The following is a 24,502-nucleotide window of genomic DNA, read 5'->3' on the forward strand; positions in this document are numbered from 1 at the left end:
AGCTTTGTAAATTTTGAGGTTATCATGATCCGGACTGTTGTCTTTACATTACGTTATACATTTTGGTTTCTCTTATGTTATTTGCATTTTGTTACTACGTATAAGGAATTGGTGTTTAATATGATTTAGAATTTTAATGGATGAGCGATGTTGTTGTATGCAGTTATTATTATATTATTATATTTTTTTAGTTTTTTTAATATTTTATTTTAGTAATCTCATTTGCGGTCAGAAAAAGTGCTTCTTTGTGATATATTTTAATTTTATGGAACTGTATACATATTTATCTATACATGGTATATACATATGTATGCATTTACGAGTATTTTTTCGGTTTAAAGTAGCCGACATCTTGTTCTTTGCACTCACTTTAGGGGAATTCACAACAAACACCATATTTATTATTCAAATAAGGAAGMCATAGTACATAAATAATAAGAAACTAAAAGAAATATAAATAATATAAAATTAAAAAAAAAAATAAAATTAAAATAAAATAAATAAATAAAAAATATATACATATATAGTATGTATGTTCATACATATTTCACACTCTATTATAATCTACTAGTATTGTCGAAAGTAAATTAAATTATAAATTAATTTGCCAGCCTCTATTTTTCGCTCCTCGAATTTGTTGTGAAATCCTCATAGAATATTTTTACAATATTTCTCATTTTTATTATTACAGTTTAATACATATTATTGCCGTCAAATTGTCAGTTTCAAGCTGTCAGTGCTAAGCTCCTGGAAAACTATGAATTACGCTGTGGCAGATACCGTTGGTTTATGCTAATTGTGACTGGTATATGTAGATAAAGAAAATACTGTTTTGAACATGTGTTTGTAAATTATTTTTGGTATACATACATATATATATATATTTATTTTTTAGGCATTTGTGACAGTTATATATTTTTTTATATAATATACCAGTTGCATACATACAACAATATATGGTATGTACAATTAGTGCAAACGCTTCAACAAAATAAAATATTTCCGTTAATTTGTATAAAATTTTGAAATTATCTTCTTTTGATTTTAATAGTGTTCCGTTTGTCATAATTGCACATCACTGACGTTAGAACAGCTTTTCCTTCAAAACTCTCCGCGATAAGTACACGCCGTGGCGTACGCATTGCTAATAAAAATTAACATAGAAGTACGGTTAAGCGTTTTATCCACGCAAACAAAAGCGGAATTCATATAAAAGAATACAGTTGCATTTACTGTACGTTGTAAGAAGAGCTATGAGTAAAAAAAAAAAACTCAAAAATTAAAACCGAAATTCTATATACTTTTCGCCAACACTTCCTACAGTTCAGTTATAAAATTAATGTCATATAAAAATTAGTTTCGTATAAAAATTATAGCTAACCTCTTTTTTCGGTGGCTATAACCAGAAAAAAAACTTACTTTTCATTTCAAAATTTCACACTACTGCCTAGAAAACTACAAAACTACCTAGAGACATACATGGATAACGTTAAGGGGTAAAATGCTTAGGTACTTCCGCTACCAGCACTACTCCAAACACTTCTTACACTTGTCTTTTTCGTTGCTGCAACATTATTGCCCTCTGCTGAATGCGCAGCCTGGCGGGCATTTGCATCGTGTGTTAGTACAGCTCGGTGTGTTGTCGTGTCGGTGCTGGAATTTTGGATAAACCGCGATCGCGTCGCGGCGAAACAATGACCGATGCCACCTCGCGCGATTGTGTGCTCTCCGTGGAGGAGGCGGCCGAGCTGCGTTTCGAGAGACTTTTTGTGGGAGGCGAACAGCTGTTGGAACGTTCCAGATTGCCATTGCTGTGCACCCAGGCTGATGTGAAGTCCTCGTAGACGGGCTTCTTATTGTTACTGTTGCCGCCAGCTGTTGCTCTTGCGCTTGTGACGCTGTTATTGGGCCCAGCATTGCTGTTGCTGGAATAGCGTGAGAGTAATACTTTCATTTTTTCTAAAATTTGTGCATCATTTTTGGCGCTGCTGGCAGCTTCGAGTAGTTGTTGCGCCAGCGGTGATGTATTGTAGTTCTTTACCGGCGATGTAGTAAGTGAGGCGGTGCACCCGCGTACGCGACGTCCATTGCTGTCGTAAAGTATCTGAGAGGAGCGTGTGCGTGTGTTACGTTCAAAGGCATTGCCGCTGCTGGGTGTTGCAGCACCATTGTGGGCGGTGAAGGTGTCGGCATTGAGTGTTGGGCGCTTTTTGCCGGCTGCGGCGCGTCCACTCCAAGTGTTTGTGACCTCACGCACGGGTGGCGTTGTAGATTTACGTGTCGCTGCTGCGGCGGATACATTGTCACTATTCCTATTGATCTCGGTGGCCGGACGACGTACGGAACGGTAAACGGGCTGTTTGCGGTTGAAAACCGGCAGGCCGGTACGCGTCGAAATGTCCTGCATGCTGGCGCTGCTGCAATTGCTGTTATCTAGACTACGTCGGCGCGGCGCTACTGGCGAGCGTGGTATTTTACTACTTTTACTCGCATTATTATCTTTTGGTTCCTTATTCGTTGGGACACTGTTATCGGTAACATCATCGCCGCCGAAAATTTTGTTGGCAAATCCAGTTTTGCGCAAACCCGTGGCATTTGCTACATCAACAGTGATTTCATCATCGGTTATAAAGATTCCTGATTGTTCGAAACTATCTGCCAGATTCATTTGCGTAAAATTTTGTGCCGGTGTGGTGAGCACAGCTGGCAATGACTGCGGTCCAGCATCAATATTCAGCTCTATGGGTGTGCTATTAAAGTCGGAGCCAAGTATATCGACTGCCTTGTTAGATATGGTCAAATCATCGACTGGTGATAGTTGTGAATCACTGGAGGTCTGATCAAGACGCGCTGAAATGTAATTAATAACGAATATTAGATTCAAATTAAGTGCAGAAAATATGTGTTGAGTTCATCTTACCATTACTTTCAGCGTCCTCCACCGAAGCCTGACTGTGCAGTGACTCACGCTTTTGGGCATTTGATTGTATCACACCCAGACTACGATAGCCCTCATCACTGATTTCACTGCCATTGTCACTGATATTTTCGAATTTATTGTTTATGCCATTTGCGCTGGCATCCGTGTTGCCGGCTCCTACTTGCGTCGTAGTGCCATTCTCAGCTTGTCCAGCCGTATAGTTGAGCCCATCAAATTGTATATGATTGCCTGCGGTTTCACTGCAAATTGGCAGAGATTTGGGACCACTACCGTTACTTGAATCCAACGAGCTCTGCTTCTTACGCATATCCATAAGTCGGCGCGGGCTGGGCGACATGGAACGACGTGCTAAATTTGTCGAAGGCGACAATGTTGAAGTACCATTTGTGCCATTTGCTGTTAGTAGTTTTTCTCCAACGGCGCCATCTGTTGCATTCGCAGTATTGTGATGATTAAAAAACTTACGTTGAGGCGTGGGACTGCGACTGGTTTGCTTATTATTACTGCCGAAATTGGGTGACAAATTGTATGAGTTATTGTTGGAATTAGGCGATGATGTTGCGAATCCATTGCCGGCAGCCTGATTATTGAAATTGGAAATAATTTTGCGAGTCGACGGCGGTGAGCTGGTAAATGTTAAACAGAAGGTTATTTATATACCTTTATTGGAAAAAGTCTGGTGTATTATTAAATGATACTAAGAATTGGTAGTTGATTACATACGGTCAGGGTAACATACTTGTACATATTCTATACCAAGTCCTAACAAACCCAAGAACTAACAGAATAATGTAAATATCGTCGGTGGAGTATTTTTGATGAAAAACGCATTAAATATAAATACATACATATATAGTACATACGTATGTGTATATCATTAGGTCTCAATAATGTATTTTCTGTGTTAAAAGATTTTACAACGGCTCATTGCCTTTGTTTTATAATTCCTTCTGTGTAATTGAATAACTGTGAAATTATGCAAGCGGCATGCTTCAATAAATATCAACGCGTTGATTCATTTTCTAACGAGCAATCGAGAATATTTAATACTTACAAGGCCTTAAGCCGAGCTGACTGACTGTTATATTCTTTTGAAGTAACCGCTTTGGGAATATGGGTAATATGTACACTGATCTTCAATGACTTCCAATTTGATACTCAATATAGATTAGGAATTTTTTTATTTAGTATACATTGCACATTTCGGGTATTCGCATACGGAAATTTGAACGTTTATTTTACCAATAGATACTAACCCCATAGGTTAGGTTAGATTAATCTGGTAGGCCAATAAGCCACGCATAGACCAGTTTGGTTCTTTGAGATACAAGATGGAGTTCGGTTGCTAAGACCAAGAGGAGTAGTCATCCAGTAGGCTTGACGCGAATTTTAACAGACTCTGCGGCCTCACTATCCAGTGAATCATACCGCAGGGACCCAGATACTTAAAACCTAGTCTTACCAATGCGAGAAAAGTGCACAAGAGATGCTCTGTTGTTTCTCTGGTGCCTTGCTGTAGACATTCCTACAGTCTTTCCGTTCTGTCAGCCTCAGACAGTGACCAGTTATCATTGCATAAGTATGTACTTGTACTATATTTTGATCGATCCGAAAATTTTTTTCGGATACTGTAGGGTTATCCTTGCCAATAATACATGCCAAAGTTTGTGAAGATAATTTGCCAAAGAAATACTTTTTGCCTAAGGAGATATGATTTTATTCGAACAGTTTGTAGGCAGCTATATAGTCGTCCGAAATCTGTGGTTGCGACAAATGAGCAGCTCTTGGGGTGAAATGGTTGAAAACACAATTTCTGATCGATATCTCAAGAACTATACAGACAGACGAACATGGCCAAATCGACCTATGTATATATACCTACCTATATGCGTAAAATATTTACAATATGCAGAGTCTTCGACGCTTCCTTCTTGGCCTTCAAAACTTAATATACATTTATTTATTATTACTTTTAGTGTTGAAATTACTATTATATCACAATTATTATTGTCAACGTTGTTATTGTAATAGAATTGCGAATTGTGACATTTGTTGTTGACAGGAGGGCTACGCGCCTACCTCACTGGAGTAATAATCAATTTGACACATTCCAGCGCAATCGAGCAGTTGTCAAGGCAAATTACGATTATTGCATGTAGAATTTATGCCTTTTTAACAATAAAAAATTTAATACACGAACAAAGTTACAGACATAAACAAAGCGGTGGTCAACACAAGAGCTGAGCTCAGTTCGCAGGTAATGTAAAAAAAGAGGTGCAAGAAACATAAAGGGGAAAGCGACAACTGTCAAATTTATAAAATTTTAAATACATATATTTCTATAGAGACAATTACTTAGTGTAGAATGTGGCAAGTGTATGGCGGAAGAATTGCAATCAGCTAGTGTCGCCAGCATAAATCTATTTCTTTTCATACTATATATACAAAGTATATATAAAATACTGTCAAAGCTGTGTAGTATGTCTGTGTCTAAACTTTATTACTGACACCTGACATATGAACAGTAAGCAAAACATTAATGAAGGAATTGGTTGGTGTATCGCGACTTTTGCAAAATGTTAATAAAATAAAAATAAATAAATTACTAGTATACTAACTAACTATACAAAGGGTTTGCTTTCAAAAATCTCTTACTTTAATATGCAATATGTAAAATTTATATTACTGCCTTTTCTGTGCCCGCTAGTGTATGAGAATATGTATGCATAGACAAAGAGAATTCAATCCGCAAGCTTAATGCTTTGAAGAATAAATTCCGTAGTGCATTTGCATTAATTAATAAAAATGGCATTTTAATGTTAGCGAGATATACATATGTCTATATGTGTGGTATATACTCGTATTTCAATTTGCAAATAAGCCACTAATCAATATAAATTATAAGTAATCACAGAAATCACCGTGTTTATTGCGGCAGTGTTGGCATATGGAAGGGGTGGCCTATTATTACATATCAAAAATTAAGTGGACTTTGTGCAATAAACAAATCCTATACATATGTGCATATTTATATGTTTTTGAGTTCACACATTTCACACATATTATATAAATATTTCCGTCAGTGTAGTACTCACCGCTCATAGATGACTTGTGCTTTGTGCAATTCAATGCCTCCATTAGTTTGATTGGTGGTGCGTGGCACCAGGCGTGCTGCAACTGATGAACGATGCTGTGCTTTACAACGGCAAGGATCGTGCTTATCCAGATAGTGGGCCAGGGTGTCCCAACCACCGCCGACACGTACCATAACGTGAGAACGTAGGATCTTTATGAAACAACAAAGAAGTAAATAAATAGATGAATAAGTAAATATAACTAACTCGAAATGGGTTAAAGTGATGTATAGTTGTCATGCAAAAGTTTTCAATTTGCGAATACATTTTGATTACGAATTTCCAATAATTTCTATTATATGAACGTAGGATAGGAGGATATAGAGTTATGTGTAGAAGTTCACGCAAGTGAGGAAAGCTTCCTGAGGTCCGGTCCGGTCTTAAACTAAGTATCCTCTCGCTAGCCAAAGAATTTCTATTTGAGCTAAAGCGTAAAGTAAGAAGGCGAATCAATCCTCCTCAGGGTTGTTCGCTGGGTTTGGAACTCGCCACTTAAATACCGTGACCAATGAAAGGAAAACAACAGCCTCGGACGAGAGACCCCGCTTTTGATGACGACCCTGACAAGGACTGAGACGAGTAGATTCTTGTTGCCATAGTAGCCATATAAAGGAGTGTAAATTCGATGTGGTATTCGTGATGGAAGAGAGACTCCGCCCACGAGTCCTGGCATTTACCCCGGTGAATAATCGTCTGGCCTTCGTTCCCACGACAAACAGATCTCCATAACCAGAACGGACAAAGATTTTTTTCCGTCCAAGGGCTGTCAACTCGGCAGAATTCTGCCGCTACAACAACAGCGTCTGGCCACAATCCCCGTCAAAGCGAAGTTCTTCAACAAATAGCTGATTTGCGGTAAGCGCCCGCTCTGATTATTTCAGTTTCGGTGGTTTGCAGAAACTTATACACCAAAGATTGGGTTGCACGTGAGAGCCAGGTTTGGAGCAAGTAGTTTGGCATTCAAATGTGTTTCACGCAGTGTTAGTCTCGTTCAGCTCATACTTTATGATATCACTCCGAACTGGTGGGACTAGAAATTAAAAGCCAGAGCAAATTTTTATTGTCCACAAGGCGCTTTGCTAAATTGCGATTTACAGGGGTTCTATTTTTATGGCTTCACAAAGGACTGCATTTATAATGGTAATCTAAGTACAATCTCTAGTTCAGCCATCTAACAACCTAGCCTCATTGGACAGAACAGTTGACTTGTGATCTATACCCAATGTGCAATAAGACAGCTTGAAGTAAAATGATCAAAAAATATGGTGGCAAGCCCACCGATCGTTATCTTTCATCTTAAATTTAAAATAATTCTTTTTTTATTATTTATTGCGTTCATGGTTACTTACCCGCACAAAGATTAACACCTTCGTATCACCAATTCGATATTTGCCCTCCGACACCCGTACCATTGGGAATTGCGATGGACACGTACACTTCTCGACCAAATCTCTGACCTGTAAGAGAAAGAACGAACAATTAGTAAACTCGTGTCAAATGCAACGAAAGTAAAAGCTGAATTACATGATTTTTATTAATTTGAGTGTTTTGAGACTACAATCATACGACAATACGATGCGATCGCACGCTGCTAAATTTCAAAATAAAAAATAAAAACAGAAACACATAAACGAAATCCTCGCTAGGGTAAAATGATTTGCCACAACGCATCAAACATGTAACATCATTAATTTTGCGCAAATTACAATTTGCGGCATCTTGAATCCACTATAAGATCCATTCATGCTAGCCGAGTCATTCGTCGTCCATTTGTCTGCTCGCGCATTGCACCGTTATTAACTTAACAAATCTACAAACAAATTGCCATTTTCCACTGAGTTGTTCCAGCGGAAAGAAAGGCAATGAGCAAGCACAAACCAAAAAAAAATACACTTAAGCAAAAAATAGAGAAGCATCTCAAGAAGCGTGCAACATTTTGCGGCATAAAATGCCAAAACAGTTGCCATCGCTGAACTGTGATCATCAACAACAGCAACAGCAGCAAGCACAACCGCAGCGGCGGCCAACATCAACGGCGCACAAATCCTATTAGCGATAATGAACTGATGGCGCATGCGACTACCTGACGGACGGACAATGCCAGCTCTTGCAGCAGTTCATCTTGCTAACCAACACCAACAACAAAAAAATAACGCTTTATTTAGTCGCTCGTTGACTGGAGCTTGCTTGCGTCTATGCTGATGGTTGCCCAGTAGTGGCGTGGCGCAGCGTTGAACCGTTGAACTGTTGAACTGGCGCTCAACATGGTTAGGAATGCTATACGTTGCATGTCAGCTGTGTGGTGGTATGGTTAGTGGTGCTGCGCATAATTTCACGCGCCTCTGTTTGTTTAAACAAATAATCGGACAAATGGCTGTTCGTGATGCATTTACTTGAACAGTGACAGCGGTGATTACAACAACTGCATGTAGGCATTAATAATACCAGCACCCAACATCTAAACATCAACGGCCTTTTGACCTTTCCGTCTTCGTTTCGTAAATCCTTTGTGCACGCGCAATAATTACCACTTGGAGACGCGCGCAATTTGTGGTGAGTTGCACCGCTGATATATCGTATAAATTCCAACATTATGGAGAACTTTTAGTTGAGGTTATGCCTTCAAAATATGTCGGAAAACACGTCAACCATCTTCAGCCTAAACAAAAAGAGCGGCTACAGACTCCACGGTTATATTTGTGAAAAGGAATATAAGAGATTCGTTGGATATGATTGTTTGAATGAATATAGGAGTCATAATTCCATTGCAGAAGCCATGACAGAGGAGATTATCCATTAATATCAACAATGACTTATACGATGTTAAGGTTTGAAACTACAAATTAACTAAGATAGATAGATATGAAACAAAAGACAATAATCAACTGCTGTATTTTTGACTTTTTGGCATAAATATTTTTTAAAAACATAATCTGTGACGACGAGTCACAGCTCGAAAATCCATTCCTCGATATATACTTTTTTCTAGGTCGGTATGTCAGAGTACCATCAAAATATGTCAAAATGTCATTAGAGTTTAGTATATGCTTGTCTTTCTGAAGTATATAGTTCCAATAAATTTTGTGTGCGGAATCAAAATTTTGGTGCCAAAACGTTCAGAATGTTGGAAAAGGAAAACAAGTGTTTATGATTGGTACAAATTATGCAAAGAGGATCTAAAACGCGTTGACCACGAACTGGTGCTTGACAATAGACGTTTAATAGTCAGAGATCGTACTAATATCGTTGGAATATAGAAAGGTTCAGTGAAAACCATTTTTAAAGATAATTTTAGGCCTAAGAAAATTGAAAGCTCTTGAAAAGCTTTTTAAGACACTCAATTTTTTCCAACCTCTGTGAATTAGTGCTTTCCGACTAAAACGTATTGTCACAAGCGATGAGTATTGGATCTATGTTTGCGATCCAGGAACAGATGACCAATCGGCCGAATATCATTGCAAAGGTGAGTCGAAGCCGAAAAACCACGTCTAAGTTAAGTTGACAATTTTCTTCGATTATCGGGGCCTTCCGACCGGTTAAACTACCAACAAGGAATATTATTTGAGTGTTATGAGTTGTTTGCGGGAAGCTATTCGTAAAAAGAGACCGGAATTAACTCTTGGTTTTTGCAGAACGTCACACACTGAATTGATTCTTTGTGAGTTTTTCGACAAATTTTCGACCACCGCATTTGCCTCCGTGTGACTTCTGGCTATTCAGCAAACGTAAACGACTGCTTCAGTGAAAACGTTTTGAGTCAATTGAAGACATTAAACGTGAATCGCGCATTGAAGGCTATTTTAAAAATTGACTTTACCAACTCTGTTGAGGATTGGAAAAAACGTTGTTACAAATGTGGATTAGTTTGAGTGGAACGACATAGATTTTGAGGAATAAATTAAGAATTTTAAAATTGTGCACAAGGTCTTACTATTTTTTGCTCATAGTACTTTTTAGAACAGATATTCCATTTTCATTCCACTATGCATGAACCGTTTAATATTACATGCATATAAAGTAGTATCAAGCTACGACAATGCCTGGCAACTAACAAGCGGAATTGAACAATTCAGTCGGTCAGTCAGTTAATCAGTGAGAAAACCCGAAAGGGATGATCAGTCCCATGCTACAATACAGTCTCGCTTATTTTAATAGAGCGAAAGACCATCGCCAAGATAATACAGTGGCTGTCATAATGTTCATTTTATATTGAAGTGAGCTTCAACTCAGTCTCGGATTGTTTAGTACTGGAAATCTAATCAAGTCTCCTTTTTACATATTATGACTAATAGATGCAACAAATTTTTTACGGATGAAGAAATAGAAATGAAAAAACTTAAATTAATAAGGCAATAGTTCTTGAACAGGTTCTTTGTTACTTAAGTTGGAAAAAAATTATAGGAGCTGGAAAAAACACAAAAAATCTATGATGAGGAGATGACTTTCAAACGAAGTGGACAGAAGAAGAAAGACGATAAAGCACTATTCAGGCGACACATTGAACAAATCAAGGCTATATATTTAAGGGTGCATTAAATCTAGGAATAAAAAAGATATAACATATAAGTATCATTATTATTTGAATACAGTTCTGATGAAATCAGATTTTGTGTAGGAATGTTTTATGCTTCTACAATAAGATTAAGACACTAAATTTATAGAAGCAAATTAATTTGCTATTTATTCCATGAAAACTCGTACGATCTACGATCATCTTCCTCGTTACTCTAAGAACACCGTTTGACATATGCTTACACTATGTACATATTTAATAGAAGAATAGCAAGCGACTGGCGACTGTAGTACACAATTGCTTAGTGTTGATAGTCATGATACATGCAACATCATGGGGCATGCAACAAGCGATCAATGTAAATCTAAATGCTTCCCATAGATCACAATAATCATCATGGGTTGCAACAGCCTACGTACCGTTAACCAACAAGTCTAACGCACAACAACGACACCAGCGGACAGTAAACAGTGGAAGACAGACAACAGACAGACAGACGCACTGGCGGAGCTCACGTTACGTCTACACCAGGGAGGCTAGCGCATACTAGTTGCGGAAATCAATCACTTCGCACAAAATGTGCGAGTCTGGCAATTACTGTTGCCACCGATGCCTTTTGACGATAGTTGCCCACCAGAATTGATGATGCATGTTGCCATTGTTTTGCTTTGCTTCGCTGCTGCTGCCGTAGCCAACCGAACCGTTGGCCTGTGCGTGGTTGTTCTTGTTGTTTGGCTACGTTTGCTAAGCATGTTGCACAGTGTGATTCGTTATTGTGTCGGCCTGTTGACTTACTGATTGGTGTTGTTGATGTTGTGCGCTAAGTATGAGCTTTGGTTGCTGTTGTTGTTGGCGCTTGGTGGCGCTTCAACGTTTTCACGCCCGTTTTAGTGTTTTTCGGAATTTAAACATGCAGCAACAGCAGCAACAATAACAACAACAACACCAATGCACCRATCATCGCTTGGCTTGTCAAGCTTGCCACGGCAAAGATTTTGTAATGCTGCGATCCTTCGTCAGCGATTTAAACGGTTGCTGTCGTCGCTATTGTTACTGTTCGCTGTTGTTGGTGTCCAATTTGCTGCAATAAGAGTAAAAGTGGTTAAAAGTGGCATGGTATCTATAAGCCTCTTGGCGCTGACCGCTCGACCACTTTGCGGAATGTTTTGACTGCGCGCCTGCGCATATTTCATTGTTGTATTTGGCGGGAGTTTATAGGCACTCACACAAACTTCCACACCGAACGTGTATCATACAATGTATGCGCCTTGTTGACTGCGGCGCTTATTTATTGCGTTGACCGACTCTGTATGCACGTGTGTTTGTGTGTAGGTATGCATGGTAATTTGGTTGGAAAATCTTGCTGCGGGCGTGCGGAAATCTGAAAAATCTCTTTGATTGCACGCCGTTCCGGCTTGATCTCACGGTGTGCTGTTTGGCAGCTGAGCGGCTGATCGGCTGATCGGCTGGTGGTGGCATTTTATGCCTAGAAGTGACATTTCATCTACACACGTCTTGTCAAATTAGTAAGTTGATGTATCGCCTCCGCGTACTTGTAGACTTCCGGGGAGGACAGCCGCTCGCTCTATTTGAATGAAATCAATTAAAGGCAATAAAAATGGTATTTTTCGGAAAATAGAAGTGCAACAGGTTCGGTAGGAAAATATAGACGGGACAGTTTGTATGGCAGCTATATGTTATAGTTTTCCGATCTGCACAATTTCTTCAAGATAGTAGAGGTATCTTAATCAACGGTGTCAGCACCAATTTTTGTGAAGATATCTCGCCAAAAAAAATTATTTTCTATAGAAAAACTTGATTTGGGTCGATCAGTTTGTATGGCATCTTACAGTGATCCGACATATGTAGGTGGTACCGACGTTTGACCAGCTTCTTGGGGAGAAAAGAGCGTACACAAAATTTCAGTTCGATTTTCGTTACGTTGATCCTGTTATATACAGTCTCTGTCGTTTCCTTCTAGGTGTTAGAAATTTCATTGTAAACGCTTTTCAGGGTACAATGACTATTTGAAAAAATCTTGTTATTCCAAATAATATAAGTCTACAAATATTTCCATACATTTGTCCAGCTCCAAATATATTTGACTACTTTACTTCTAGACTTGGGTACATAGTTATGGATATATGTATCTGTGTAAGTAAACACACCAATGACCAGCGGTTAGTAAGGCATCATGCCTCCCAGTCAAATGGGAACAATACCACAACCACATTATGGCAACATAACATTTTACGCTTTTTCCATGCGCAAAGCGTTTTTTGTTTGGCGAAATTGCGCACGCGCAACTGACTCACAAAACGTGACCACGAAACGCTGTAAAATGTGAAAATGCAAAAGAAGCGAAATAAATGAAATAAACGACAACTTCTGTAGCCCTGTGAAAATCAATAAAATCAAACCGCCAATGAATGTCGCCTCAAGTACTTTTCCGTACTTCTTCAATTGGTTGCTTGCTTTAATTTACTAGTAACGTTTTCCGCTCAAAAACCAACTGCGCTTTTTTTTTAGCTTGTGGATATCACTGAAAAACTATTAATATGTACTCATGCATTTCCTTGGGGTATCGGAAATTCTTTTATATGTAAATATGGCATAAGCGGAGACGAAATTATTGACAAGAGGGAGATGATGTGATTGTTTGTTTGGTATAAAGTTATTTTCAAATAAAACAGGACTGTTGTACAATGAGCCTTGTTAAAAAAGCTCAAAACGAATTATAAATATGATTTGCGTTAGAAAAACGACGACGATACGAGTATAAGGTGTTTGATTGATTGATATGATTATTTATGTTCATTAGGAGTATTGTTAGAATTGTCCGAGCTACAACTCAGAATTAGAAGGTTATTCAACTAAACTAGTAATGCTCCTGAAATATTCGCAAACCCTACTGACACGCCTGATTACGTCGTTACTCAATAGGCTTCCTATGATACATAACAAGAAGAAAGAACCCATTGTCGTAGAATAAAATTCAGGAAGACCTCAGTGGCACATATTTGAGTCGAAACAAACTGTAGACAAATCAATCGATAAATATTGGGTAGTCAAAAAAGTCTTGTCGTATTTCGTATTTCTTATTATTATTATTTTTTATATTTATAATAAACTGTACGAGTAATGAACCAAATATGTACCATTTTGGTCGACCAGTTTTTGCTATTTTATATATATATCAATATCATATGTATATATCAATGTAAACATTTTCTGGTTTCTCGGCGAAAAACTGCGACAAGTAATTTTTACAGGCTTCTCTTGAAGCCAAATGCATTGCATTAACTTTCCAGCCAAGCTATCCCCTCGAGGGCTTCGAGGACAACATTTTTGCGCACTATGGCCGAAATTCCAGCCGATGTCCACCGGGACAAATTCACGTAAGAGTGTGGAGATATGTAAACGAAGTTGTGATGGTCATTTGACCGACATTTCGTTCAAATTATAAATGAAAAAAAAAAAAACAAGTAAGGAAGAGCTAAGTTCGGGTGTCACCGAACATTTTATACTCTCGCATGATAAAGTGATAATCGAGATTTCAGGCGTGGTTGTGAACCGATTTCACCCATATTTGGTACATGTCATCGCGGTGTTAAGAAAATATTATATACCGAATTTCATTGAAATCGGTTGAGTACTTCCTGAGATATGGTTTTTGGTCTATAAGTGGGCGACGCCACGCCCATTTTCAATTAAAAAAAAAAAAGCTGGATGCAGCTTCCTTCTGACATTTCTTCCGTAAAATTTAGTGTTTTATGTTAGTCGGTTAACGCACTTTTAGTGATTTTCAACATAACCTTTGTATGGGAGGTGGGCGTGGTTATTGTCCGAYTTCTTCCATTTTTGAACTGGATATGGAAATGCCTAAAAGAAACGACTCTATACAGTTTGGTTGACATAGCTATAGTAGTTTTCGAGATATGTACAAAAAAGTTAGTAGGGGCCGGGGCCACGCCCACTTTTCCAAAAAAATTACGTCCAAATATGCCCCTCCCTAATGCGATCCTTTGTGCCAAATTTCACTTTAATATATTATTTACGGCTTAGTTATGACATTTTATAGGTTTTCGGTTTCCGCCATTTTGTGGGCGTGGCAGTGAGCCGATTTTGCCCATCTTCGAACTTAACCTTCTTATGGAGCCAAGAAATACGTGTACCAAGTTTCATCATGATATCTCAATTTTTACTCAAGTTACAGCTTGCACGGACGGACGGACAGACAGACATCCGGATTTCAACTCTACTCGTCACCCTGATCACTTTGGTATATATAACCCTATATCTGACTCTTTTAGTTTTAGGACTTACAAACAACCGTTATGTGAACAAAACTATAATACTCTCTTTAGCAACTTTGTTGCGAGAGTATAAAAATTGCATAACAAAAACAATAAAAGGAACCCAATTTGACTGTTTTATTTAAGTTTAATACCACTTTTTCTTGCTGGTAGGCCATATATATACATACATATGAATGTAGCGGTATTAGATTTAGTATGTAATAGGAAATTTCCCTGGACAAATTTACAAAATTTTTGATTCACCTTAATTTATTTATTTATTTACTATTGGAAGAACTTTTTTCAAATGCATATCTTCTCGTGATCTTTTTAATGTAGCATCTTACTAACTTGAATAATTTTCCCATTTCTTTTCTGAAAACACTTTACATTTGTAGATATTTGTGCTCTAAGCAACTGTAATATAACCTCAATTTTTTTTGATTTTCGTGTTAAGTATGTATGTGGCTTTCTAAATAATTTAACGGTGTAACTAACGCACATTGCATAACACTCACACGTAAAACGTACATACTTCGAGTCAAAGTGTAATCTGATGGTTCAAGCATTACAGTTATTCATAAACGCACAGGTATTTCTATGTAAGCACATGCAGCGCAATTCACTGTGAAGACTTTTTGCGAACGGCCATGGCGATATGGCAAAGTTAATGTCAGAAAATTTGTAATCATGTCATTTATCTGCTCATTTGTAATTAACTGTAAATTCATGTCAAATGCATTTGTAGCGCTGGTTATGTAATTTGTCAATAATGTGCCTACACAAGTACACACGAGTAAATATGTATGTCGATATGCGTGCCACATGACAGTTAAATTGTCAGATTTGGCAAATTCGTGTTGAGGTTTGGTGCACAAATTATTAAAAAAAAAAGTCATTGCAAATTTTATTACATCAAACTATTTAAAGGTAAAATGTACGTGCATAACTTATACAGCATAAATGTATACTTAGGATAGGTGTTTGTTAGACTCACCATCTCATCCAAACTCTTCAAATCGTTGGTGATAATTTGCGGTTGTGGGCCATACATCAGCATCGGGCTATTATCTTCGTCATCCTCATTCTCCGAATCGCTGTCGAACATATCGGTTTCTGTGGCGACATTATCGGTATTGATGCCGATATCGGTTTGTGTGCCAGTCGCATCGGCGTTGTCTGTCTGTGTGCCACACCCAATTCCATTCGCTTTGTTGTCGGCGGCGATTTCTCGATCGATTTGCCGCTCCATCTGCACCAGCATGGGTGCGAGCATACCTGTTAATTTAATACGTTGCAATTATTCACATGTACCATTCACATTTGCCAATCTATGTATGTATGTATGTTTGTGTGCCAGTGTGTTTTTGCAAAATACACGCGTGAGTATTATGCAAATTATATAGAATATAAATGAACTGAATATACATACGTCCTGTTGTTGTAACTCACCAAACTTAGCGCCGCGACGCGCCACTTCCAATAGACAAAGGATCACATGTTTCTCGTTCTTTCGCATTATCAAATCATCCGTTTCGAATAGCAGGCACTCGATTATCTTAAGGCTTTTCCTGAAAAAAATACGCAATAAACGGAGTTATAGAAATTAAGATCATTAAGCAAATAGGTGATTTGAAAAGATTTTGATTTTGTTGTAAGTCATACTACTTGTATTTCCTTTTTTATAAAATTTTTTTTCGAAAATATTTTTGAAACTATTATGTTTTGAATATCACTACTGCACTTTTTAGTAAAAAAAGTTTTGCTTTTGGGGAGTTCCTATTAATTTACCACTTTCTCTGATTTTCCTATGGTCAACCCCGGACGGGCATCGTTATCACAGCACTTCCAGGGTTAAGATACTCACTACGAAGAATACCAACACTGCATTATGGGTTAACGTGGTCATTCTTCATCATTGCTTCATAAAATCGATAGAGATATATCATTGAACCTTTCTGAATAATCTTGCAACCGCTGGGTCCGAAATCTTCAGCACTAACAAACGCATTTCTTAAATTCAGAGTGGAGGAGAGCCAACGCAAGAATTATAAAGAGCTTTCACTTTTACCGAAAAAGAGTAGATCATGTTGCTAAAGAGTATGCAAACTTTCGATACTGTAAGCACGAAGAATATTGCTAGTAAATATTAATAATTTTCCTAAATGTTCTTCCAATTTTTACATAATTCCGTATAGGGGTAAGAATTCTTTCAATAATTATATATTGTGACAAAAACGCATAAATTGTACTTAAATTCCCCGGATAAAAGAACTTCAAAAAAATGCATTTTGCTAAGCTGACAGGACTTTCCTTAATTACTATGCCAAATAGGAGCGCGATCTATCAACCAGTTTGTTTACAGCAGCTGCTTAAGGTGGTACACCTCAGTATTGTGTTGTGATTTTTACAATGGGTAAAAATATCGAGCAAAGAATTTGTCTCAAATTTTATATTTCTAATCTAATTTTGTGTGTGAAATTGTTGCGAATGTTGGAAAAGGTTTTATCAAAAACTTAAGCCTATGATGGTACAAAGCCTTCAAAAAGGATCGAGAGGTCGTTGAAGACATTCTTCTTCCTGGACGACCTCCGACCTCTTCAACTGAATACCGCTCGAATGGTTTGGTCGATATTTTGGGTATGACTCGCGCCGATAAAGCTGAATTATTTTCAAAAAGAGCACCGTGAAAAAGTCTCTTTGAACATGATGGTGCGAATTTCGATCCTACATTAAGTAAGAGCATTATTATTATATTATGTCGATGAGACATGAGTTTATGAGTTTGACAAGCAAACAAGTCAATAATCACCGGAATAGAGGGAAAAAGACGAGCCAAGCAGAGTCGATAAGGAGTCCTATTAGTCCGCATTGAGAACTGTGGGAAAACTATTCATGGATTTTACATGATGATAACGTACCATCATGACCGAATTTAAAGCCAAAAGGGCAATGAATACCGTCGATCAACCACCGTATGCAGCAGACTTGGCACGGTGTGAATTTTTGTTCCCCCATCTGTTTTCAGTTGAAAAGATAAAACAAAATGTGCTGAAGACGCTGAAAACTATTCCAAAACCATATTGATCATAACAAAATATCCTAACCTTCTTTGACTGTGTCTGAAGAGTTGTAAAATATGACGAGAAAAGTTCCAATTAGCTCATACCTTCATCTTTTAAGGATATATACTTTTGGTTCATAAAGTGTTCATCTTTAATAAGTCATGTGTAACTTACTCATCATCAAATGGTACAGTTTAGTCTTTAGGGTTTACTAACATATTAGATTTGGTACAAAAGGTTTTATAACAGCCTTTTGAAAAAAATACTTTTTTCAAAAATGCTTGGCTTCATTTTTCATAAAGGAAGTACTGGAAAACCACAACCCCCTTTTTCAATTATTAAGGCTGAATCACTTTTCATGCAGAATCTTTTATTTTGATAACAATTTTTTTTAATATTTATCTATTTTTTATAAACATTTTTAAGAAAAAAATTTATACAGATATCCTTGATTGTAAAAAACAAAGAAATTTTGCATCGTACCTGCACCAGGTTATAAAATTGGACACATTGTCGCGTGAAAAGAATGTTCCGCTTTTAGCTGCTGGCAAGTAATGTACATTACCCATGGCGAGAATGGGGCCGGCCGAGCCGGAAGTCATTGAGCGCGTCATCGATTTGTTGCGTGCCTGACGGCGGGCCAAGTAATCCTCAGCCGCTTGGCGTACATAGTTCGCGTGCTGCAACGACAAACAAAACGAATAACATTTTAGTTAACTTAAATCCATAATAAAAAGTGTTGCAAACCTTATACTAAATTTGTACTAAAAAAATAAAACCAAGCAACATTATATAATTTAATTCTAGTTATAATTAAATATATGTATGTATTGATGTGAGTGCAAGCACATTCACTCAATAAACCCATTAGCGTAATCTTAATGTTGAAATCGAAGCGCGAATGCTTTTGATGCCAAAAATACCAAAGAATTTGTGCTTGCGAATGCCGCATTTTTAGGTTGACACGCCGCGTTGCAATGCAAACGAAAATACTATCACTTTCTAGTGCGACGCTTGCACTTACTACAAATACGCATACAGTGTTCTCTGCTTCATTCAATTGGGCTGAATTTATTTCCTTATCTTTCCTTATTATGTTGTTAAAATCTTACAGGAAATAATTTAGAAAAAATCTTGATTCATATGCCATATAAAGCTTATATTAGAACTTATGACTCAATACTTTCTAAACTACTGGAAAACCACAACCTCTCCTCTATCATAGGAAAAAATTACTTTATGAATTTTTTAAGACTTATGAAACATTTTCTCTGAAGGATGATGTTCCAGAAAGAATTTCTTTACTACTCGAATATTTTTACATTTTAATGATTACACTAATTTACAGTCATTTTGCGACTATGATGTTAGCGACTCTTTCGGTTACTAAAACCAAAAATGATGAACTCAAATTCGTTATCAGGGCACCTCAAGTACCCCATAGATCTCTTAGCACAACAGTCGCAATTTCTTTTTTCAGACCTGTTGAGTAGTAGTATTTTATTTTTGATAAAATCAGTATTAAAAAAAAAAAATTCTGCTTTATATTAAATTTATATCTTCTTCTTCTTTAAAGGCGTAGACACCGCTTACGCGATTATAGCCAAGTTTACAACAGCGCGCCAGCCGTTCTTCCTTTTCACTGTTTGGCGCGAATTGGAGATTCCAAGTGTAACCAGGTTCTTTTCCATTAGGTTTTTCCAACGGAGTGGAGGTTTTCCTCTTCCTCTGCTTCCCACCGCGGGTTCTGTGTCGAATACTCTCAGAGCTGGAGTGTTTTCGTTCATTCGGACGACATGATCAAGTCAGCGTAACAGCTGCCTGTTATTTCGCTGAACTTTGTCAATGCCGTCGTATAACTCACATAGCCCATTGTTCTATCGAATGCGTTATTCGCCGCTGCCAATGAGCCATAAATCTTACACAGAACCTTTCTCTCGAAAGGCCGACTCATCAGGCTTTACTTCTCAATTCTCTACTCAGTTCTAAGTAGCAACTGTTGGTAAGAGTTATTCTGCGTTTTATTTCGAGGCTGAAGTTGTTGTTGGAGTTAATACATTTATTTACATATTGAAATTAGGCGAATATGAAGTTAAAAAAATACTGAAACTATTAAGAATTGTCGAAGTTATATATCTAAAGGATAAAAGTCTTTTTGGACAATTCCAAAAGTAGGTGGTGGGGCACTAGGATACCCTTGATAACTAAAAAAACTATTTTGGGTTCTAATTAAACGGATAATACTATATGCATATATTATAATTATATATCCATATATATATATACACGTTGTACTTTTCTATATACTTTTATAGATATCAATTTCTTGTAGATAAGTGCATTCACACAAATAGTATATGGCTACGATTATCTGAAGAAATACACACTTGCATTTTTTATTTGCCCGCTTGTGCGTTAGATATTTGAAAAATCCCAAATAAACGGCTTAACTAAATATATGAGCGTATAAATAAAGACACAAAACAGAAAAAGACAGTGTCGAGCACCGGCATCAGTGAATTGGATATTTGCCATTGCAATTGGCAAGCGCTGTGTCATCCTCAGGCGGGGCTGATGACCAAGCGAACGACAGTAGCGGTAACAATGTAACGCATACGCACCACGGAGGTGAGTGTGACTCTTCGCGGATGCGGTCCATTTAAAATTGGGTACATTGTCGAATTATTGCAGACGAAATTGTTTTCATATTATTACGCATACGCAGGCATACAAAAATACGTATATGTACATAGTAATGTATCTACGTCTAATAATGCGCGCACCCATGTTTTTTATACTATATTTTTATGAACTAAGCATTTGAGTGTGCATCTAAAGCGTATATATCTATATATGTATATGTTAAATTTTGTGTGTGAAACATTCTCAATTTTCATGGTTAAAAAATTCAAGTATAATATTAGAATAGTTGTGCCTGTTTTTTCTAGAAATTTAGGTTTTGTGTTGGTCAACATTCGAATGTTACTCATACGCGACGTATGTATGCTCCGCATATATACATATATTGTGGCAAAAAATGATATTTAAAAAAATGTATTTTGCTAAGTTGGTAGGATTGTCCTTAATTACTATGGCAAATATGAGCGCAATCTGTCAACCAGTCTGTTACAAGCAGATGCTTAAGTTGATACACCTCAGTAGTGAGTTGCAGTTTTTACAATGGATAAAAATATCAAACAAAGAATTTGTCTAAATTTTGAATTTCTAACTAAATTTCATGTGCAAAATCTTCGCAAATGTTGGAAAAGGCTTACGGTGATTCATTTTATCAAAAACATAAGCCTACGTGTGGTACAAAGCCTTCAAAAACGGTCGAGATCGTTGAAAACATGTCTTGTTCTGGACTCGATCTCTTCAACTGATGGAAATAGTAAAAAAGTGAACGATAAGGTGCTTGGATATCGTTAGACAACTATTAGAGATTTGATAAGAGAGCTCGAGATCTGTCGCAAGTCCGTTAAAAAGATTTTGATATTTTGGTTGTGAAACGCGTTCTTGCTCGTCTCATCCCGATAAGGCTGTATTTTTTTCAAAAAGAGTATGACTGTGACCGAATTTAAAGCCAAAATCGCCATGAATTCCATCGATCAACCATCGTACTCACTAGAATGGGCTTCATGTGATTTTATCTTTAAAAAAAAATGAAATTGCCGCTTCATGGAACCTATTTTCACCCGATCAAAGAGACATAACAAAATTCGCTGAAGAATACCTCGAAAAGTGCTTAGGACTGGAAAAATCGTTGGCATAAGTTCTAGAAGGCGACAAAATTATTATGATATGACAATGGGCCAAATATATATGACCTAAGTATATTTGTCTTATCATTTCTTATTAAAGGCTAGACAATGGCGCCATTCTTTTATTCTGAATTGGTTCAAAGAATTGCCAGAGGGTTTGGTAGGAAATGAGTATCAGTGGGAATATTTTCTGTCATCAAATAGACAGACAATGCTCTTTCACACCTTTCTTGGCACTCAAAACTTCGAAATAGTCAATAATATTGTGCAACTAAGCACGATAAAAAACCGAAGACACGTTAATCTTGAGAATTTAAATAAAAACAGGTACTTGATCCTGATGATCGATAATATATACGACGTAGTACTGGAAAGACTCTTATTCGTTGGCAACAGCGAATATCGCATGAAACGATGAGCCGTATGAATTTTATGATGCGGCAACGGTGAAAAAGACTGGAAAATCTCCCCTCCTTTGCAAAAAATGAGTGGGTTCTGTTTGGAGTTAGGTCCTTGTGTAGTGCATAAATAACTAGCGACCTTTTCCAATTTCACTTAGTCAATGAGAGAGCCAATCAGAATAAGAATATATACACGAATGTTGCCGAAAATCAAACGAAATAATTTAGATATATAGTATGGGAAAACAATTTTTATTATATTTCTTAAAAATAAAATAGTTTTTATTTTCTTTTTTATTTCCAGCATTTTTTCTTCTCACGCCATTCACATGCAGTCACGCTCTATTCAACCGAACAGGTTTAAGCACTCACGCGCACATACATATTTAGACAACCACAGGCACGACAAATGCATTTCTTATCAACAAACTGGCAGGGAACTAAAATCGAAATATTGGTAATATTGACAAACTGTTGACAATACGACACCTTCAAGCGCCCACGCCACAAATAAAATGTTCATCAAAATATGTAAAGAAGTGAAAAAATGCAAATAATACAAATTCATCTGGGATTTAATGTAGCAATAATTTGTTGGCAAACACTTTCAATTTCAATTTGAATAGAAATTGAAATCTCGAACCACTCAAATGAAGCAAAAGTGTTGAACCGCTTTTAGGAAAACCGATTTATTTATTTACTGACTTAACACTTTGTGGGCGACGAGCTAAATTAAACCGCACTCCATCAATGCATTGAACTGTCTATTGCAAATGCTCTGACAACTACAACAATAGCAATGACGGCAGCGGTGTCAACAGCGTACGCCCCTTTTGGGCAGCTTAGCCGATTGGATTTCGGGCTTGAAAGTCAATGCTGGCCGTTGAGCGACATGACATGAAGTGAAGTGTGGGTACGTGCATATTCCGTCAGCGAGCCGATTAATACCTTTATTATTAGATTTCATGTTGAAGATTGTAAAGAAATGCTAATGGCGTTACGAAAATTAAAACCCAAAACGCTCTACTACGACTATTTGTAATATTTCAAGTAATTTTATTGCTGCGAAACTGTCACTTGAGAAATGTGCCCAAATTAAGCAATTCAATAATGTGGAGAGTGAAATTTTCGAGATATCTTTGAATAGCTGACAAGTGGTCAGTTTTGAGTCGTCTCGGTTATGCGCATGCGTAGAGTGGATTTCAACAGTGTAGTAATTAGTGCAAGCATTGTGCACGAGATAGTATGTATGTATAGCATTCTCATATGCTTAAAAATACCATAATTTAGTTAATTGAAGAGGTGTGGTGTAGGTGTGAAATCTTTAAATGGTGACAATATGAGTAGATAAGGTATTATTTGCTGCAATGATATTGGGAGGAATAGGGGTAATTTTAATCATTTGATGCGCTGTGAGACAAGGTGAAGTGACTTGAAAGTTATGGAGCTTAGGTTAAAAAGTTTTTTCATTATGTAGTTATGGATTTATGGGTCAGTAAGATTACTGAGCTTTTTATTTATATCAATTTTTTTTTAAATTATTTATAAACAGTTGATTTGCTACTGTTGTGACTTGGTTCAACGAGTATTGGTTTGATATAAGTTTCAGTAATCATTTGAAATGAAATATAATGGGATGTGTTTTAATATGATCATACGATGCAATTATGTGATATCATAAAATGTCATGCCAAAATGCCATTGATATAATATAGCAGATTTGAATTTTGTAATTTGATGATAAAAATTGATGTTATTTGACTTGACTTGATCATAAGTTATATGTGATGTGTTAATATATGAAGTGATATGATATCATACAATAATATATTATATACTATTATAGGAATAGAAGGGACAGGATATGCAATATCAATGCAATGTAATCGGAAAAGCCTTTTCGTATTTTGCCAATAGATGGCGTGGCAGTCCTATACACTCACACTGTGTCATACCATATAGCGTTGGAAAGGTGAGATTTGAAGCTTTATTGGAACAAAATTTAAATTTAAAAATTAAAAAAAAAAATATTAAAGTTGAAAAAAAGTTACACTTGTTCAAAAATGAGTGAAAATAATGAAGAAATTCGCTATATTTCGAAATTTTTGTATAAAAAAGGGAAGAATGCCACACAAGCCATCAATAAAATTTGTGAAGTTTAAAGAGACGATGCTGTATCAGTTCGTGTAGCACAACAATGGCTCGCTCGCTTCCGTTCTGGAAATTCCGTTTTACATGATGAAAGTTTTACAACTGATGGAATAATGTCTCTAACCGAAAAATGGCAAAAGGTGGTCGACTAAATTATTGTTTGATTATAATACGAAAAGACTTTTTCGTCTACCCAATATAAGTTTTTAAGCTTGTTATTTGTTTTGTATAATAATTT

General features: G+C 36.9%; 1 protein-coding gene across 2 annotated transcripts in view; it reads right to left on the minus strand.

The window, feature by feature from the left end:
* Positions 1-963: 963 nt before the first annotated feature.
* LOC108975917 (GAS2-like protein pickled eggs) overlaps positions 964-24,502 on the minus strand; it is a 136,719-nt gene continuing 113,180 nt past the window's right edge. For both annotated transcript variants that reach the window (XM_018944751.1, XM_018944752.1), the window contains exons 4-10: positions 18,435-18,631; positions 16,339-16,457; positions 15,884-16,164; positions 7,425-7,532; positions 6,037-6,227; positions 2,921-3,567; positions 964-2,850 (exon numbers count right to left, since the gene is read on the minus strand). In XM_018944751.1, coding sequence (XP_018800296.1) covers positions 1,622-2,850; positions 2,921-3,567; positions 6,037-6,227; positions 7,425-7,532; positions 15,884-16,164; positions 16,339-16,457; positions 18,435-18,631 — 2,772 coding nt within the window. In that variant the 3' untranslated portion in view covers positions 964-1,621. The remainder of the gene's footprint in view (positions 2,851-2,920; positions 3,568-6,036; positions 6,228-7,424; positions 7,533-15,883; positions 16,165-16,338; positions 16,458-18,434; positions 18,632-24,502) is intronic.

The sequence above is a fragment of the Bactrocera latifrons genome, unplaced genomic scaffold (genome assembly GCF_001853355.1).
Source record: "Bactrocera latifrons isolate USDA-ARS-PBARC rearing strain unplaced genomic scaffold, ASM185335v1 scaffold_7, whole genome shotgun sequence".
In the NCBI taxonomy this organism is placed as follows: domain Eukaryota; kingdom Metazoa; phylum Arthropoda; class Insecta; order Diptera; family Tephritidae; genus Bactrocera; species Bactrocera latifrons.